This window comes from Lepisma saccharinum, chromosome 18 (assembly GCF_977018435.1).
Source record: "Lepisma saccharinum chromosome 18, izLepSacc3.1, whole genome shotgun sequence".
Classification (NCBI taxonomy): Eukaryota; Metazoa; Arthropoda; class Insecta; order Zygentoma; family Lepismatidae; genus Lepisma; species Lepisma saccharinum.
Genome location: NC_139246.1, coordinates 1,845,687 through 1,865,935, shown reverse-complemented (window position 1 = coordinate 1,865,935; position 20,249 = coordinate 1,845,687). Strand labels below are relative to the sequence as shown.

At 37.7% G+C, this 20,249-nt stretch overlaps 1 protein-coding gene across 7 annotated transcripts in view; it reads left to right on the top strand.

The window, feature by feature from the left end:
- The window catches only part of bi (T-box transcription factor bifid), a 168,177-nt gene that overhangs the window by 60,983 nt on the left and 86,945 nt on the right, over window positions 1-20,249 (top strand). For 5 of the 7 annotated variants that reach the window (XM_083140057.1, XM_083140052.1, XM_083140056.1 and 2 more), the window contains exon 3: window positions 6,797-6,959. In XM_083140057.1, the coding sequence (XP_082996183.1) occupies window positions 6,797-6,959 (163 nt within the window). The remainder of the gene's footprint in view (window positions 1-6,796; window positions 6,960-20,249) is intronic. The other 2 variants (XM_083140055.1, XM_083140054.1) reach the window with 1 other exon arrangement.

The window sequence follows — 20,249 nt, the reverse complement described above, 5'->3', positions numbered from 1 at the left end:
GGTTTACAGGTGGTTCTTAAGGTTAAAAATTCTTATATCCATTGTTCTGCATTGCTGAACGCAGGGGTTGGTGTATTACAACCTTTTCGTGTGTGTAAAATTTTGCTCTAGTCCTTCGCTACAAGTTTTCTAAGTTTGTTTAGCTCCTGTATAAATTTGTGTTCAATCTTTGGTAGTTGCTAATAGAAGAATTAGTTTTTTTATTACCAATGTATGCCATAAGAATTTGTGGACTCAGTCTCCATTTCCAGTGCAATCCATAGATGTATCTTCTACCTTTAGATATCAGTGAAAATATTCTCGACAAGAATAATATTTTATTATCGGATATATATAGATGGATACACGTCACTACACACATTTAAATGAGGAAATAGCGTCTCTGCTTAGCTAACTTCATGTTGCTTATATTATAATGTATCGCCTAATTTATACATTAATAAGTGAACCATAGCACATTAAAAAAAAAACTTCTACCTCAGTATTTTTTATTACTGTGGTTCATTAGGGTGGTTACTTTCCCATTCTGAGCATTTTACTTTTTTAAAGATGTTATTCTGCGAGAAGATTTTATTTCCAAAGGACTCTACATGATGAAATGAAGCTAGGGGCTGTTATGTTAGATAAATATGTTAGATTTTTCAGTAAATCTCAGTTTTCTTATACATGTGTTTGTAGTGTCAACACAAAACTTCATATTGTGTTTCTCCACAGCAACAGGTGTTTTTTTTTTTTTATCAAGCAAACTTTTCCATTTTCACAGAAAGATTTGTCTTTTATCCTTCCTAGCCCTAGGTATTTTATCTTGATTATTTTTTTTTAAGTGAAACTGGAGGTGGTATGTTTTTATAGTCGATCCATATGGTACTGCACATTCGTTTTACCTGAGGCTGGAAAACAGTAATAAATTGTTTCTTCCAATGTAAACAAAACACTTGTCACAAACCGCAGCAGTGTATGTGCAATGTGGTACATAGAAGCATGACTTCAAATCAAGTCTTTTTGAAAATTGCCTTTTCTAACGTAACTTTTTCAATCAATTATCCACAAAACACTCCCTTAGTGCCAGGGGGCCATATTGGTGCTGAATTTACACCCTTCCATAAATGTCCTTACACCCTCAGATCGAAAATTCTGTCCAATCCCCTGACTTGTTTCCCTGTAATTGTACTGTGTAGCCATCCACGTTGGTTGGCACATGTTGGAATTTTGGGTTCGCTTGGCAAAGGGGAGGAGGATGGTTATGTGGAACCACTACAATTTAAAAAAGAAGGATAAACTTTCAAGATTTAGCAGAAATGTTTTTTATTGTATATTGTATGACTGTCGTGTAGATTATCATTTAAAAATAACTTCACTAAACAAGTTCCCCTTCCACTATCACCTTTTGTGTTCTATGCCTCGGTAATTCCCTCAATTATTTTGCCATTATTCTTCGTCCTTGCTAACTTTCATGAAACGTTTAGTGTAATCAAGAACTTGATAGTGATGTCGCTGCATGTTCCTTTGTTGCTAGTAGTTTTATCAGTCTTGGCACCTAAATGTTTTCGCTTCAGTGATAAGAACTATTATGCACTAGCCCACGCCTAACGTTAATAATGAATTATCAACAGTCACACAGGGAAGCCCAATAAAAGTGCGGAACTTTAAAACACGAGATAAAAGTTCTTCCATTATGTGTCACTGTGTTTAGAAACTGGTTTTGCTAGCCAACTGGACACCTATCATTTGTGATACTGCTTCCCAGTAGTAGGAAAGTGTTTTTTGCTACATTTTGTCTTCCCACATCATTAATTACCTTAGGGTATGTGTGTGTTTATCTTCCAACTGCCTATAAACTAGCAGCGATGCAAAATGGGGTCCTCCTTGGTAAGGAATAATTGTGATACTATACCCAGAGCTCAAAGTGATGAAGGGGTGATCCTATCACCCCAGTTAAGAACATTTGCGCAAACCATGCCCCGGATAGGATAATTTGCGTAAGCATCTCCCCACCCAGGGGTAGAAAAAACTTAAAATAATCAGGCGCCAGCCCATTTTTCTCAGCAGCCAAAGCCTTTGTCTTTTCTTGTTTGTTTTTTTGGCAAACATGGTCTAAGAAAAATAGTCATAAATCCAACTAACATAAAGCTACACATTTTGAAATACGATCTTAAAACCTTTAATTTATTAATTAATACAAGGTTGGATTAAAAGTAATTAATTCTTGCGGTGGGGTGACTTTCCTAAAAATGGCTCTACCGCAACAGCATGAATAACTATGCTTAACTCTACCATATCGTTGCAGATTTTTAAAATTTGACTAACAACAGTGCAAATAATTATAGCGCCATGTTTATTATTCTAATTTAATGATGCATGTGATACAGAAAAACACAAACATTAAAAAACACATACTGCACTAGTTATTTTTTTAAAAGTCAATGAAAATTTCCATAAGCGAACTCTACCCCTGTCCCCACCTATCCCCAAATTCGGCTAAGGAATCTCCCACCGAACATAATGATAGTTGCATTGTAAATATTTTTTTGGTAACATACGGATGAAAGTTAAAAGTAGACACACAGAATTATTCTCTTAAGAAATTATTATACTATTTTCCCATTTAATATGTTGAGCCTGGGCAGTTTTTTTGTTCAAAGCTTGTTTCAGTGGCTCATCCAGTCTAGAAAATAAAGAGCCTAAAAATAGAAAAGCCTAGAAAATGCCTACGTTGCCACGGAAATACGACAAATATTCAAACCACAACGAAATCAAAAGTCACCAAGATTTACTTGAATGTCCTAGAAACCAATTCCAAATAGACTTAATATTTCAGAATTTGGAATTTAGTAGTTGTTTTTCGAAAAGAGAGGAACGATTTTGATGGCGCAGGCCAAAGGTCCAGTGCGGCCTCATGGGTTCAGAACCACTGTGCATTATGCCTCCACCAGAAATCGAACCAGAGACCACTTAATTACAAGGCGCCAGCGTTACCCACACGGTATGGACGAGGCCCCAGCAGTATCTTGTTACACCACGTGATGCACAGGTCATAAATGCAAGTATTTCTCCCTGTGTAATTTAGCCAGCGTAAACCTTACAAGGAAGGAATTACTCAAGCGGGAGAAGAATACACACGGTCTGTAGCCTTGTGCAGTGCTCTTCCAGAAGGGCATGTGAAATATATGCACCCAGCATTACTCTGCGTGCAATGTTCACGATAACGTTTCACCTTGAATTCACATTTTCACAAGTCTTCCTACCTTCCCGAATGCATGCACGTGTGTGTGTTTTATGCATTTGCAGCCGTCGAAATGGTGCTAATAAAAAAAGGAAATTTTTGTTCTTGCTGAAGCATGGAAAACCCCTCATCACTTGTCTGGCCGGACGCCTTTGGTGTAATTTGCACAGGGCATTTCCAGATACCACACCTGAACTAACTACTTCAAATGCTCCAGTTATAAGAGTTAACGATTTCCTATGTTAATTATGTATATTGCAGTGTTTTTAAGGTTCAAAGGCAGTATGAACGTAGGCAGTGGCATGAAAAATTTGAGGATGAAGGGTTTGATGGTTTATCTGCACTGTTGCTATGTTGGATGTGGGTATTGCTTCAGCTCGCTTTACTTCCTAAACCATTGCATTTGACAGTACTCATCCCCAAGGCTGCAAAAAGCACCTTGTGTAACTACCATGTCACGTCAGTCTAGTATTACATGCTGTTTTCCTTAATTTACCTACGCGAATCAACCAAGTGTCAATGTTCTACAGACTGGTATTCTTCTGAAATGTCACCTCAGGCAGTAATGTCGTATTCGGTTTAATTTCCACTAGCAGTTGGGGTTTTAAAGTCCTCTAATTTAAAGAAACTTAGAGGGAACGGTGAAACATTCAGTTCTATGCAGAAAGTTATCACTTGTTCTTGACAAATGTCTGTGGAGGGATGCAACTTGGTTATTTGCGCGGAAACTTCGACCGCTCCCATCTGCCAGTCGATTGTAGGCTACGACTCAACTTCATGGTTCAACCCTCAGTATGTGTGTGTATTTAGGCTCACTAGCAGTCTCACTACCGAAAGTCCGCGGTCCAAGTGCTTGCCTATAGACAAGGACGTTCATTTGCGAAAGTCCCTTCATCAATTTAACCTAATCATCATTCACCTTCATAGTCACGATTAGTCTAAAGGAGCATAAGACACAAAATAGATAGACAGATATATTTCCTCTTCTACTCATAACCACAATACAAAACCTATATTGCGAACTTCGTAGCCATCCAAAACGGTGTTGCACTATTAAACCTAATAAGAGCGAAATAAGACTTCATAGAACTTGGTATTGGTTAGTCTTCAAACGTATTACTTGAATCTAGAATCACAATTTCACTTTGACACCAGAAGTGCTAAGTTACCCCTATTCCTCGTCGTTTAATGGAATCATTATGAATCGCAAACTCCTGACAATGAACTGCGGTCTAAGAATGCAACTTAGTCAAGAGCAGTAAAAATCAAGTGCATAATACGTATTAGGATAAATGAATTACTCATATTCATAAATGTTTAGAAGCCTCCGTGATAGCTTATCGACTAACACCGTCGCCTTCTAATCAAGAGATCCCTAAATGTGTTCCCGGTAGAAAGGCATTGTATAGTGGTTCTACTTCTACTTTGAGCTGTAGGTTCAGTCTTGAGTAGTCTCTTTGAGCAACAGTAGACCTAAAACAAAGTTGTGACTCAAATCTTTCCAGTTGATGGGAGGGAATATAAACTACATCCCTATCCTGAAATTTCCAGACGCAATTTCGAAAACACACCAAAAATAATCCAATTTAACATAGCCTAACTCAAGACAAACCTAATTTCCATGCTTTTCTTATCTGATCGTTCACAAACCTAACCTGTCTTCTCTTGCCCGCCCACCCAAACCTAACCTACTGACTTCGCACAAAAGTTGATTTGCCCTTACGTAACCTACCCTCAATGCTTCTCTGCTCTACACCAAACAGGATGAACTCCTGACAAGTTGTAAAGATAGTGAGGTAGACCTTTTTATATATCTGAATTGGAAAGGTTTTAAAACATGAATTACTTGATCTTAATCTTGACGTCCGCCAATCGAACCGGACATCGTTAAAAGTTCCTCTTCCCACTTGGACACGAAGATGTTTCCTGCATAAAAAAAGGCCACTGACATAATTCCTCACGTAGCATGTTTATGTTTCGCACTGAATCTAAATCGTGGCGCTGGTGTGCTTTAAAAAAGTAGTTATATTTACATCAGAAACCTACTAACTAATAACATAAGAGTCGTTTTGGGTTGGAGCGTAACTACAGAAGCTAAGAACACATTGTGGTGAGGACTTGCACATAAAAATAATATCCTGCTCATGAACTATTCATGAAGCTTACATTTCATGGTTCGCTTTTATAGCAAGCCTCCTCATGTGTGATCACATGCAGGAATCTTGAAAAGGGCTGTAAAAAAATAATTATGTGCTATTTTTGTGAATTTACTGCCCCAGAATTGGCAGAAAATGGAAAAGAAATGAGAGAATCTGTCTGGTGTTATATTCAAGAGAGGAGTGCAGTGAGAAATACGCATTTACATTGTTAAGAAATGGTTCCAAGTGCCGAACTGAAAATTTACAGGCGTTAGACAGACCCAACCATTACTACATGCTGAAAGATATGTCAGAGAAGGAACATACATATTGAAAACCACAAAAACACTGTTAATGCATTTGGAAATGTTTGTCACTAGTGGGTGCCCACATTTCAGGAGATACAAAATATCAAAAAAGGATCTTTTCATTCAAAGAGTACAACATTACGAAACAGATGACCTGGCAACAGTTAATTTCTTCACATATCCGCTTTCTGCTTAAGATGGCCGGGTTCAAAAGATTGAACATCACTTTCTAATTTGAATTCAAGTTGATTTGGTTTATTTTACTTTGCTTTGTGCCCTTTATGGATAATCGCGAAGATGAGGATCAATGATGATATATAATGAAATTGATGAAGGACACTCACAAATAACACCCATGCTCAGGTCGGGATTCGAACACGAGATCCCTGTCGTCGTAACGTGCTGTGCTAACCACTCCGCCACGGAGTTGGGCTAATTTGAATTCAAAGAAAGTAAAAGAAAAATGTATGAACAAAAGACAGGTTGAAAGCTGTTAGGTCCAAAATAAAAGAATGAATAATGTAAATTTCTGATATGAAAGTTTGGGAAAAAAAATTATGAAGGGAGGGGAAGGATTATGACTTTGTTTTCAATGCTACCTATATGGTATACATACATTGCTTTGTATTTATTCTTTTCTTGCGAGGACAAATGGCGTATCATAGTATACAGCCTACCTCCCAAACTGAGTATGCCACTACTGGTAAAGACATACACTTTTTCTTGCACACTTTTCTTACACACATCACTTATAGTCTACATGAAATGTGTCCTAAAGTGTACTAGAAGTGTTCCAAGGGTGTTTCAAAGTTAAATGTGTTCCATATGTTTCAATAGTGTACTCAAGATAAAACTTCAAAGTATGGTGACATTTTTGCACACTTTTAGTACACTTTCTGAGCGTTTTTAATGATTTCAAATAATTTAAGTGATCAAGTTTCGTAGATAGTATACCAAGAGTATGCAAAATCTATATACATTGTACTTTTGACCAATTTCGGTTGTTTTCAACTGAAATTCCAGTTTTTGGCGTTGCCATATATTTTAATGGTATCAGTTTTGTACTGTGCATGATGTATCTATTGAATATGCAATGTATTAACAGTATTTTTCTTCTTCCTCGACAGTCGATGGATGGTGGCGGGGAAAGCGGATCCGGAAATGCCCAAACGGATGTATATCCACCCCGATTCACCATCTACAGGCGAACAGTGGATGCAAAAGGTAGTTTCCTTCCACAAGTTGAAGTTAACCAATAACATCTCGGACAAGCACGGCTTTGTAAGTACTGTACGTTTGTATCCTACGTTTTTTATTCCTATCGGGAAAGAAGTGGGGATTTTTTGGCTCTTAGAAAAACGCGCATGTTGCATGCAATGCGCTCAGTAATGCATTTGGGCCTTCACCATCCTCTAAGAAATATGTTACTGAAGTAATTACACTGGAAAAGAAAACACTTTTTGGTAAATTTTCTGGATTTTACTGTTACAGATTTTCAGTATGCATTATATGTGTATGCTGAAGTGTTTTACAAGTGTGCAAAAAGCATCACAAACATGAACCTACCAAATTGTATTTTTACACTCTTATGGAACATTTTCCCACACTTTTGGACATCAATATACTACATGTAACCACAAAAAGTTTGTAAAAGTGTGCAAACAAATGTGCTTTTCTAGTACCATGCAGAAAATCCGTTCAAAAGATATATCAGACAAAGCAGATCAGCAGATTTGTGAGTTTAAAAGAAAACGTCGTTTTGACGAGGTGATTTTTGAAGCGAAAATTAAGGAACGAAACGTGTGTGTGCTGAAACGGAATGTTTACATTTTGAATATTCTTTAAGTTCGTTGGCTGAATCCCAAAAATTGTAGCCAACCATTGTTTAGGACCACTGGCGTACGCAGTATGTATATATATTTTTTCATAAGTGCCAGCGTTCGGGGAACGGGTTATGAAATATATAATAATTACCATATTAACCTTCGTTTTTTAAAGTTTTTCAGGGGTCATTTTAAGGAAGGTTTGCATTTATCACTTTGGTCACGCCCGAGTTCTTTACAGCTTAGATTTTCTCAAAATTTCGGAAGGATTTATAGCCCCATCAGCTCCACCCTGCGTACGCCAGTGTTTAGAACCAATCTACTGACCATAAAATGGAGGATACTCGAATTTCATGGAAATGACCATATCTGCAGACACTCATACAAATCTGTTACACGTTTCAAGTCGGATGTATATCATGGTATGAATACATTTCAACCGAAGTACATACTTTATAACATTGAATCATGCTAGAGTCATATGAACTTGTGGTACTCTCATAAATTACTGTAGTAGTAATACTTTACGTGCATATTGCTTGAGAGCTTTGTCCAGTAACATAGTGTATGGTGTAAATACGTATCAGCAAATTTCTTAGGAGTGTTTTTATCCATGATGAGTGCAATGTTCAAGTACCACTGAACACACTTTCTGCACCGTTATCTGTATAAAATACTTGCTGTAAAACCCAAAAATATATTTGGTGGATGAAAAACATAGGTTGGCTCAAATGGATTGCTTAGTTTTTGAGAGCTTTTTAATATTTATTCCATGTGTGTGTTTGTCTGACCATGAGTTCAAGTACACATGCTCAGGCAAACAAGCACACATAGTGTCTTGCATGTGTAATTTACTTGTATTTTCTTGTATTTTGTAACATACTGACACCACTATGGACATCTCTCAGTGACGTAAGTTTTGTAGTGTAGATGTTTTCTCAATGGTGTTTATTACAAAATGGACATGTGTATACATAATGCTGTAAATGTTGACATATATGACACAGGTCTGCTGTGTTGGATCTCTAAATTCGATGTGGCACCGCTTTAGTGAAATTGCGCAGTGGCGTAACTAAATGAGGGGATTTGTTGCTTGAGGTATCCCTTTGAAATGTTACTGAACCTCTAAAAAAAAATATTTACCAGCACCTGTTGATTCAAAATGCTTATTTTGTAGAGACATATGGGTGGGCCATGTTCTTCCTTGAAAGTGAATATTAGGCGTATAATTACGAGCTTTAGGCTATATACATGTAATTTTCTTTCAGAGACAATATATTCATGAATTATTATGATGCAAGTAATGGAAAGAACAGTTTAGTTTCGGCAAAAAAAATCTCCCTTGCTGATAGCCTTTGTAAACGTTAAGAAGATGCGAATTATAAACAATAGTAATGTATATAATCCATGTAACCCTATATTTCTAATATGTTTATTAATGCATTTTTTGTTTCAAAAATAATATTGACTCCTCCCCTTCAAATTTCCAACGTCTGGGGCATCGCCGATTGCGTAGTGATAACGTCGTTGCCTTGTAATTAAGGAATTTCGGGTTCAACACCCATAGTGGTTCGGATCCCACTTTAAACTGTAGTTCCAGTCCCAATTAGCCTATCTGTGTATGAAAACAAGAATCTCAAAACTGATTCTAACGCCTGGCTTTTGTAGATTGCTACTGAATTGAAATTACCTGTATGCAGTGGCGTGCTCAAGGGTGGGGGGGGGTCATAACACCTCCTTTGGCCCAGTGTTTCTAAAGAAGAACGTCAAATGTAGGAAAAGATGGCAAAATTATGGCTAAGTACTAAGAAATGTATACGTAACTCCCTGCCCTTTCGAAAATTCTGGGCACGCCACTGCCTGTATGGAATTTGTAATTTTCGGCCTCGGTTTCCATGTCGGGGCTTTTGCCCTTTTCCAACTCCCCTTTCCGGCCATTCGTGCATATTGGCAAATTGTAAACTATCAACAAATATATTTTTAGAATCACATACTCAGTTGTTAAATCACAAAGCTAAGTTTCATGCTTTAGTATTGTTTATTATTATTACTAAATAGTTTCGAGGTGGGGAGGGTTCAACCCCCAAAACACTCCTTCGGCACGCTCTCGCATGTTTGAGCTTTATTCAATTTGTTGTTCCAATGAATAACCATCAATCAGTTAACTTGGCGAACGGAAGTGCCAAAACATGAAAAATTGTGGAAGGGCTGAATCTTCAGCCTAAAGGAAGTATCTTGTCGGTTGCGTGTCCTTGACACATCTTCTCTTTTGTAGCACCACTTCCTCACCCTAGTTTGAGAATTTAAAACATTAGTTATGCCCATAAGAAGCTTGTCTGTATAACAAACTACAGCACAAGTGTCGAGCATTGTTCACATTGTAGCATTCCATGTTAACAGTCTTTCCCAAAGACAGGAAGGATATACGTTAAGGTTTCTGCTCAAAAATACAATTATATGACTCTGGTATTATCTAAACAACTGACAAACGCCCTGCAGCGTTCTGTACAGGGAACAATGTAGACTAAACGATTGTCGTGGAAAGAGAGAAGAGTCCATGTTAGCATATGTTCTGCACTTCCTGCTCGTGGCCCCCGCCATGTTGGTTTTTTAATGAGGCTTTCTGTGTGATTTTCTCCCTCATTCTCCACATGGCGTGCATTTATGAGCGTGGAAGCGTTTTACAGCCTCTTATCACCTGTCGCAACCCGTGCTCGAGCCACTGAGGACGAGTTTGCAACACTGTTGAGCAAGGAGTTATTTTCATTGTTCATATTTTTCCACAATTCTCCCAGTCTTTGAGTTGCTGCAACTGTGTTCTTATCTTTGCCTATTGATTTCAATGCAGTTTTCCAGGATTATTAAAGGAGACAAATGTAGAATATTTATAGAACATTGAACGTTGTTACCTTGAAGACAGAATTCCAATCTATGTTTAGCGTAACGTGTTACGAAGCCCGATTAGATGAAATATTCGGTTAAAACTTTTGCGCGTCTCATTGTGAACTCCCCACCAGATGGCAGGCCATTCGGTTAGAAGGATCATTATGTACTTACGTATTCTAGCATCCAGTTTATGACTCAGGTTGATTTGGTAAGATTAGTGTCTATAGACATAATTATAAATTTATTGGTCCATTTTTACACTAAATATGACTGTTAAATAGCTAATATTAGTTTATTTAATGAATTATTAATGAGATTTAACATGTTCGGTTGGCGAGTTGCGCTAACAGAGTAGTTTCAAGCAATTCGGTACATGTCTCTAGTCAATGACTCACACACACACATACCGTATGAATTGGATAGAGTTTGTGATCTTTAAAATAATAAAAGTTTATTATTCTTTGACTTCGAAAACGAAACGAAAGCAAAGTTATTTCGAGATTTAACCTCGACCTTGTAACATGGAGTACAAAAGTTATGGAAATACGAAAACTAAAAGATTGTAGGCTTGTTTAAATTACAAACAAATGTTTGTAGTTGGTGTGAAAATTGGATTCGTCCGTTTTACAGAGAAAGTGAACTTCAAACAAACGTTTACAAACTTTTACAAGGACAAACAAAGAGTAATTATGTTGCATTAAATTTTGCAACTAAAGTTTGTCTTCGTAATTCAAGGAGTTTTTAAGGTTGATAGTTTACAAGGACAAACAGCTATTTAAAAGTCGAACGATATCAAAACATTGAAAATCCTGGATCGATCCTTTCGCACCAAATGTTTTAGCGTTATCCAGGCTAACGCTGCTTCTTCGAGGCTTCCCTTGTTCTGTTGACAGCTTGGGTGGAGCTCCGACACAGCATTTAGGGTCAATATTTCCATCACCTCCCCCTTTACAACACTCGCGAGACTGATGAGTGAGCGGTGGTGAGTCAGAAGTTGATCAAAATTGAAACGTAAGCGCCGGCGGCTATAGGGTTGCAAAGGTCAGTTAATTAAGAATATTAAAATCTAACTCTTTTTTTCACTCTGAAAAACTGAGGCTTTCTACAAACAGGTCTTCCTCGATCTTGAACACATTCTTTTGTTTTGTGTTTAAATTGTGCTGAAAAAAGTGTACATAGCCTACGAAAATATACCGGATATGTCTGGAAATGTTACACGCTTCCCAAAGTTGCAACTTGTGATATTCTTTCCAACTTACGCATTATTACCCTGCTGCTACAATTGTACACACATAAAAGTTTTCGGATAATTGCAAAAGAAAATGGTAGGCATTACTAAATTTGGCAATTTTTTACCAAATTCTTTAATACTAATTAATAGCGCTAGTTAAATGAAAATATTAGTTGACTGAATTAATTGAAAAATTGAGTGTATGCAAAAACCAAACTTAATGTTGATATTCTACCACAAACGGTTTCATATCTCAATAACACTACTAATAATAATAATAATAATGTGAGAGGTAAACATCATGACTAAAATTTCCCCCTAACTTCAATTTTCTTCTTGAACGAGTTGTGTAAAAGTTAATAACAAAATATAATGCATATATTAACGTAAAATAAAGAAAAACATTTGTACCGGATATTCACTCATCTTGTGTATCGAGTAGAAGGATATATTAATAAATTGACGACATAATAATCATTGTTGCGTCATTATTATAATTTCTAGTAAACAATTTTATGTTAACAGCCTTAGCTCCTCCGCCCCACAAGAATTTCTGTCGACACTCATGTAAACAATGAGCCCGACTTCATATGACATTTTCTGAAAACCACTTCAAGAATTGCGTCGCACAACTAACGAAATGATATCAAGTACTGACAATCTTCAAGCAACCTTCACACGCCATCGATAAACGTCGCTAAACATTGTTTACATCGGACACCAAAATTGTCCCGATAACACATCGTAACGCATATTATATAATTAGTGGTTTCCCCACACACGCAAGAAACTACAAAATTGTAGGTTCGAGCCGCTTCTCCTTTATCTAAGTTTTCAATTCTATTTGAACAGTTTACTTGCGATAGCCCAGTCGTTGCATGATGTAAAGAAGGTGTTTAAAACAGCATGCGGTCACCTGCTTCGCGGAAGCTTGGCTGATAAAGTCGTGAAAACAATGATAGTGGCTCGTTCAGCATACGTTTGGATAATAGAAAGTGTTTATTTTGGCGTCAGGAGTCTTGTGTTTTCAAGAACTAGTTCCGAATGATGTGCTTGAAGTTCCTCTGAACTTTTTAGAAGGCAAGGACGTATTTATGGGGGGGGGGGAGTCCATTACCATTTGTTGTATAATTTCCTCTGAACTTATTTGAAGACAAGGATTATATTTGGATCATATTGCTTCGAAGGACAGGAAGGACGTATTTAGGGGGGTCCAGGGGTCCGGACCCCCAGAAAGACTTGCCAAGTACTAAAATTAAGTAATAAAAATATTAGCATTTGTTGCATAGTCGATGGTTATTAATTTCCTCTGAACTTTTTAGAAGGCAAGGATTATTTTGGGATCATACGGCTTTGAATGACATCACAAAGATGTATGTACACTACTGCTCAAAATAATATGCATAAAATATTAATCAGAATCTTACTTTTCTCCAACTACATTTAACATAACTTTTGAAATTCGATAAGTATTCAATTCTTCATCTATTTGACATTAATGCATTGCCAGGTCACTTGTTTTTATGTAAATTATTCCGATCTTAACTACAGGTAAGCTACGTAATGAATATGCGCTGTCATATATCTATTCTTATACAGTATTTTGACCTATTTGTGTAATAATAAGATAACATTAATTTATATATTGTAATTTATTAATTTGATTTAATTTTAATTTAAACATTATTATTATCATTCTTCACACAGTTGGTTCGGACACCCCCCCCCCCGAAACATATTTCTAGATACGTGCCTGCCTGTAGGTGCCTTGAAAAAGTAAAATGCATGGGCGCCCGCAGGGGTGGGGTAGGGGGCGGATTGCCCCCCCCCCCGAGAGTTCTGCAAAGAGTTAATGTAATTGGAATGGTGAAATTGTAGATATATTTTATAACAAAAAAATATTGATTTCTGTAACTTATAGGCCGTAAGGTACAACTATTATTATTATTATTTGAAGTAGTGTTACATTTAAGTTTAGAGTCTATTTTAAACCTAACTATAAAAAACAAATCTTTGTCCTACATGAATTAATGTTAAGTATGATATAGATGCACAGAATATGGAAATTACAAATGTATGTAATTTTAAAAAAAACATAAGTAGTAGTAGTAGTTGTAGTAGTAATGGAAATAATAATAATAATAATAATAATAGTTTCCATGACTGCCCCCCCCCCCCGAGAAAGAAAACCTGCGACCGCTCTTGGTTGTTCTTGTGTTGTAATGTGTCTTTAGTACAAACATGACCTTTCTACTCTTTATAACTTTACAGCTTACAATACTCTACACTCGCTTTCCATTCCTCATCGTTGCGATTAAGCTAGATGTCAATGAGTGACGTGAAAATAACAGTACGATACTAAGGTTAAATGTAATAATGCTTCTTGTACTCAACCGAATATTTACCAGATGAAACGTAGCAAGTCTTCCCCAGCGTAGAACCACTTCTGAGCTCGCCGGTCAATATTGTCCTGGTAATTTTAGACTTTTCGGGATCGTGTACATACAGCACAACCCTATTCCCAGAGCCCTTCCACCTGGGTAAGCCCTTTGCCCTTTTTCCACCGCCACAATACCCCCCCTGACGGGATCCATGTTGGTCTGCAGCTGCCCGAAAGGATGATACGGGCTTAACTGTGGTAAGGCTAACAGGTAAAATGGTCGTAATCCGCTTCGGCAAATAGTCCGGTCGCCAGCGAGACGCCGTCGACCATCCGGTCTCCTCACCCTCTTCTGTTTTTATACAAACCCACCCCCACCCCTCTCCCTCAGGGTTGCCAGGTCTACCGTGATTGGCGATCCGGAGATAAAAGGCGGATCTCTTTCTAGCTGCGGGCGCCATTCTCCCTCCAACCTTTACTTTATTCGACACTTTGGTACGCACATGGCTTCTGACACTTACCCCCCTTCCATGCATTAACACTCCGCTTTTAATCCCCCCCTTCTTCCCTGAAGCATTCTTCAAATTGTTCTTGCGAAATCAAAATTAAAATTTATGCTATAACGAAATCATGCTTGCTAACATGGTGATGGACAATTTGCACGATAATACTCATAGATTCCACTTTACAAGCGCATTACAAAGTCGAAATCATGCTTGCTGACAGACTTTGTAATGCGCTTGTATAGTGGAATCCACGAGTATTACCGTGCAAATTGTCCATCACCATGTTCGTGCACTATATGTGACCCAGTAAGAGCTTCAAGAATTAAAATAAAACTCAAAACAAGTTGTTGACAACTTCTGCACCAGCATACATAAAAATGTCCATGACTATTTTCATTAATTTTTACCTTACATCCTATGTGTTTTTAAGCGATGGATTTTTATGTCTGCTGGTGAAGAAGTTGTCAACAGCTTGTTTTGAGTTTTCTTTTAATTCTTGAAGCTCTTATTGGGTCAAATAAAGTGCACGAACATAGGGATGGACAATTTGCACGGTAATACTCGTACAAATAGATGTGCGATTTCTTTTGTACAGTGAGATCCACTAGTATTGCACGGCAAATTGTCCACGACTATTTTCATTAATTTTTCTCTTATATCCTATATGTTTTAAAATGATGGATTTTATGTATGCTGGTGCAGAAGTTGTCAACAGCTTGTTTTGAGATTTCTTTTAATTTTTGAAACTCTTATTGGGTCAAATAAAGCGCACGAACATAGTGATGGACAATTTGCACGGTAATACTCATGGATCCCACTGTACTACCTGTAGTGGAACTTGTGATTTATTATTATTATTATTATTAGTCCTTCATATTTCGCAATAAGTTCCTACTAGCCGACGAGGATATGATGGTTCACAATTCTATTCTTGTTTGTATTCTTAAAATATTGTGAGGGAAGAAATTTTCAGATATTTACCATTAGGCCTATGTACCGATGTGTGTATGAAAGAATACCTTAAGTGTTGATTCCGTAAGTGCTACATCTTTCGTCGAAAAAGATGAAATACCGAAGCACAGAATTGTGCTTGTCGTGCAGATACGAAACACCTTCTCCCAAGGCAAGAAAGCAATGCATGAAGTACTCACACACGCACATCGTCACGAAAAGATAATACTATTAACTTCAATTATATCATTCTTTGTTGCACGCTTTTAGGATAATTTCGTGTTTGAAGCAGAGTGTTGGTTTTAGCAGGCTGATGCGAACTGCCTTGCCTTTTATGAGTTCTAGCAGAGTGCGGAGCTGATCTTTTTTCTCGTCTCGTAAGGTATTTAGCGCTTGGCACCATCTGCCGTTGGGTTTTTACAATGTTCAGTCATGTTAATGCTCACATTTTTATTTCTCTCTCTCGCCACGACCCCCTTTCGTTGTCGTCCGCCAATAAACTTCGACTTCAAAACTAGATGGCTCTGTCTTCATTCGCTTCCTCACAGCCATCTCGCATCAACTGTTTGTCAGCTATCCCTTTATTTGGCGTCGGCCAGACACCGCCGGCCATAATATCCACTCCTTCTCGCATTGAGATTTGTAAAGTGTTTTGTAGCCTACGTGTTTTATAATCGTGCTAATTCGTTTGAATGTCGAATCTCGCGGCCATTTCCAAATGCTTCTATCGTCATTGGGCGAAGTGGAACATTTTAAGAGTGTGTGGGGGGAGAGGGGATGCATCGACACCAGGCAAGATAGTATAGTCTCGTTAAGTTATCGGTATCGTCTCGATTTTAAACCCTGAGTCTCAAGTCTCGAAATTCAACAGTCTACATTAGACAACATTCGAATCAAACATGTTTCATTGTTAAAAAATACAATTTTGTACATAAAATTTTGCATATTGTGCACGTAGTCAGTCATATTCAGAGCAGAATTTATAGAAAGCCCATTTTTCCTTGTTGTGACAAAACTATTTTAATACTCAATGTTTCAACACATTGTGCGGTACAGTGGGATCCATGAGTATTACAGTGCAAATTGTCCATCACCATGTTCGTGCACCTTATTTGACCCAATAAGAGCTTCAAAAATTAAAAGAAACTCAAAACAATCTGTTGACAACTTCTGCACCAGCATACATAAAAATCCATCGCTTAAAAACATAGGATGGAAGAGAAAAATTAATGAATATAGTCATGGACAATTTGCCGAGCAATTTACCGTGCAAATTGTCCATCACCATGTTTGTGCACTTTATTTGACCCAATAAGAGCTTCAAGAATTAAAAGAAAACTCAAAACAAGCTGCAGACAACTTCTGCACCAGCTTACATAAAAATCCATAACTCAAAAACACACAGGATACAAGAGAAAAATTAATGAAAATAGTCATGGACAATTTGCACGGTAGTACTCATGGATCCCATTGTACGGAATTTCCATTTTGACATATATTTGACATGCCATTGTACATTCATCACTTTCTCATCTTAAAATTATGTTCTAATACTGAGACCTATTGAAGGATGTTAAAAATAACTGGGTGGAGGGGGGGGGTCATTTTCATTCCCTGGTTCGGAACGAAGAAACTGGGCGAAAAATTCCTCAGGAGAAGAAATTCCTTGGGTTCCTTATATTCGAACACTGACATGAAATATTCGAACACTGACATGAAACAACATGTCTATAAATCCACTTATTCCAAGCGAGCGCGGTAATCACTACAAAACACTCAAGATTCACCCCCCCCCCCTCCTCTAGGAAACAATTCAAATAATATAGAATACCATGAACATCCTCCTACCTATTCCAGAAGTTAGGCTTAATACTTGGCCTTGTACTGTCGATAAATTTATTCTTAAAACTGAAAATATTGGCACTACATTTCTATATAATTATTCAAACAAATTACACCTGTGTACCTCGAAATCTCTAGACTTGTTTTAATGTTTCAAGCATAAGTATTCGTTATCTAAAACCACTTCAAGAGCGTAATGGTATTAACAATTGCCTGTTCGTTTTCCACGTGCGTTGACACATTATAACGGTGTCTGCGTTTACGAGTTGATGAATTATTTATAGCATATAATGAGTTGAAGTTATTCTGTTACTGGCTGTAATGTGCAACGAGCCACCGATTTCGAAATCTTTGCTCAAGATGGGGTAATAAGTTGTGAGGTGAAACATATTGTTCGAGTATATTTTCGGTGATGATTGTGACTCGTCAAACTCAAATACTGTATTAACGCATGAGTAGGTCAAGCCATGGAAAAATTAGGTGGAAATCTGTCGTAGCGAAGTCGCTTTTGAATCATTGCTTTTTCCTGCTTATATAATGTGATCAAGAATGGATAAGTCAGTGCTTCATTCGAGAAGCAAGCGCGAGAATCACTAGCGCCGCCAACGGGTGGAAGATCAACTGCTGCTTCGAAGACAGTTGATCGAGCACCGGTTAGGTGTCTTATATTTTCTAAACAATTTTCGTTTTTATGTTGTATGGATCACATTGTGCGTGATAGTGTACATTTTTGCGGATTAAGCACAATTTTCGGTCATGACAAGAACATAAATTTCAAGAATTACTGAAAAATAAAGAATTTGTTTTATCTGGAGGGAGTTGCTTAGTTCTTTTGTGTAATGTGGCTTACAATAACTGTACCATTGTTAATTGGAATTAGATGTGGAACAGTTAGAAAATACAATTTCAATTTTACTGGTAGAAACTATCCCGGTTTTCACATTTGTATAAAAGGAATTCGTACACTCAGGGAAATAAATGCATCATATCGATTGATGCACCAGAATGCATCAATTGATGCACTAAAGTATGTTATATGGTTTCCTCAAAGAATCAGATTCACATTTGATGCATTGGGTGCATTTTTGTATGTCGTGAAAGAAACACCAAAGTGCATCGTTTGATTCAAGTGAGGATTCCTTTCAGTCGAGATGCACTTCAATGCATCAGTTGATGCGTTTTGATGCACCTTGATGCGTTTTGATGCACCTTGATGAGTTTTGATGCACCAGAATGCATCTTTTTTGATGATGCACTTAAACGTTTCGTCTGAGCTACATAAACTCTGTAACTCAGACCAAACGTTTAAGTGCATCATCTAAAAAGATGCAGGAAGGTGCATCAAGGAACATCAACTGATGCATTGAAGTGCATCTCGACTGAAAGGAATCTTCACTTGAATCAAATGATGCACTTTGTGCTTCTTTCACGACCTACAAAAATGCACCTAAATGCATCAAATGTGAATCTGATTCTTTGAAAACACACTTTAGTGCATCAATCGATATGATGCATTTAGTTTTCTGTGTGTAAGCTATATTTTAGTTTTAGTCAGGATTTTTTTTTGTTTGTTTGTTTAAAAAAGAATCTGGGTATAGGAAATATAATTTTAACAGTCTTATGAGATAGTTCGCGTATTTTAGCCTCTTATTTGTGAAAGGGCACGTTGCTGTAAAAGATTTACGTACAAATTCTTACATTCTACGTTATATGACGATGTTTGTGTCTTGCATTTGTATGTAATGAACTTTTACAGTTTGCTGCCTGTCTTGGATTGTGGAATGTATATTCATATAAAATAACACTCTGCAAGTACATAGAACTGAAATGCTGATAAAGATGTAGCTCTGTACGTTGCTCGCTTGTCGACTGAATTGTCTTCCGTCCGCCAGATGACTCTGTAAGACGTGCAGAAATTTATGAGTGAAACGCTAGCTGACCCATTCTAGTATATATGGTCCTTGATGTCAGCTTCATGATTTCGAAATAAAAACGTAGGAGGGGGGAAAAGGAGTATAGGATGTTAACTTTGATACGTGTCAGTTCTAGCATCCTTTTCTTTTTTTCTTTTGGCATTCCTCTTTTTTCTCGATGTTCACGAGCAAGAAGGGAAGGGACTCACAAAGAGAACTGATCCAATCTCCGCCATTCGAGTGATTTCCCCCTGGACCACACGTAGAAGAACCAATAAAGCTCATGGAATTGGGACTGGACCTTCCCGATACTTTTTTTTTCTCCCGCCCTCTCGGTGCTGCATCAATTCCCTCCCCTCCCCCTCCTCCCTTTGGGCCAGAGAGTCACCGGCGAGTTTGCTCTGTGAAAGAAGTCAATTTTCGAAGCCAGAGTTGGCGGATGGATATGTATGCGAGTGTGGAGCACGCACAGGGTGGGAAGGAGAGAGAAAAATAGAGCTTTAAGGCGGACGCTTCACTATCTGCGTATACCGTGCTTCAATTTCAGAGCAAATAAAGCTACAGCAGCGCCAACGTGTTGGGATCTTTCGGCACGAAAGTTGAAAGAAATGAGACACGTTTGTCCATCCTTGTTTCTTTTTGCCTCGCCATCATAACCTGATTTAGCCTACTCGTTACCAAGGTAGGTGTATAAAGGGGGACTCAATCAAAGTTCGACTGTGCACTTTTGACGTCACACTGCATATATTTAGCAATAAGCAAGCTCAAAGCGTTTCATATACAATTTCGGCGTACTGAGGAAAATTGGGGAGCTACTTGACATCTAATGCAGGTAAAGACAGAAAATATATGACTTTTATTACTAAAAAAAATACCCCCCCCCCCCTTTCAGGAACAAGAAACCATTTACACAATCTGCATAGTTGACCGCACTTGATCACATGCAATTATGAAATTAATAGTCATGCAGGCAATAATTCATGTAGTTTGTTCAACATGCTCAATGTTCCGTGCGCAACCTCGAAGTAGATTTAAGGGCTAACTTGAT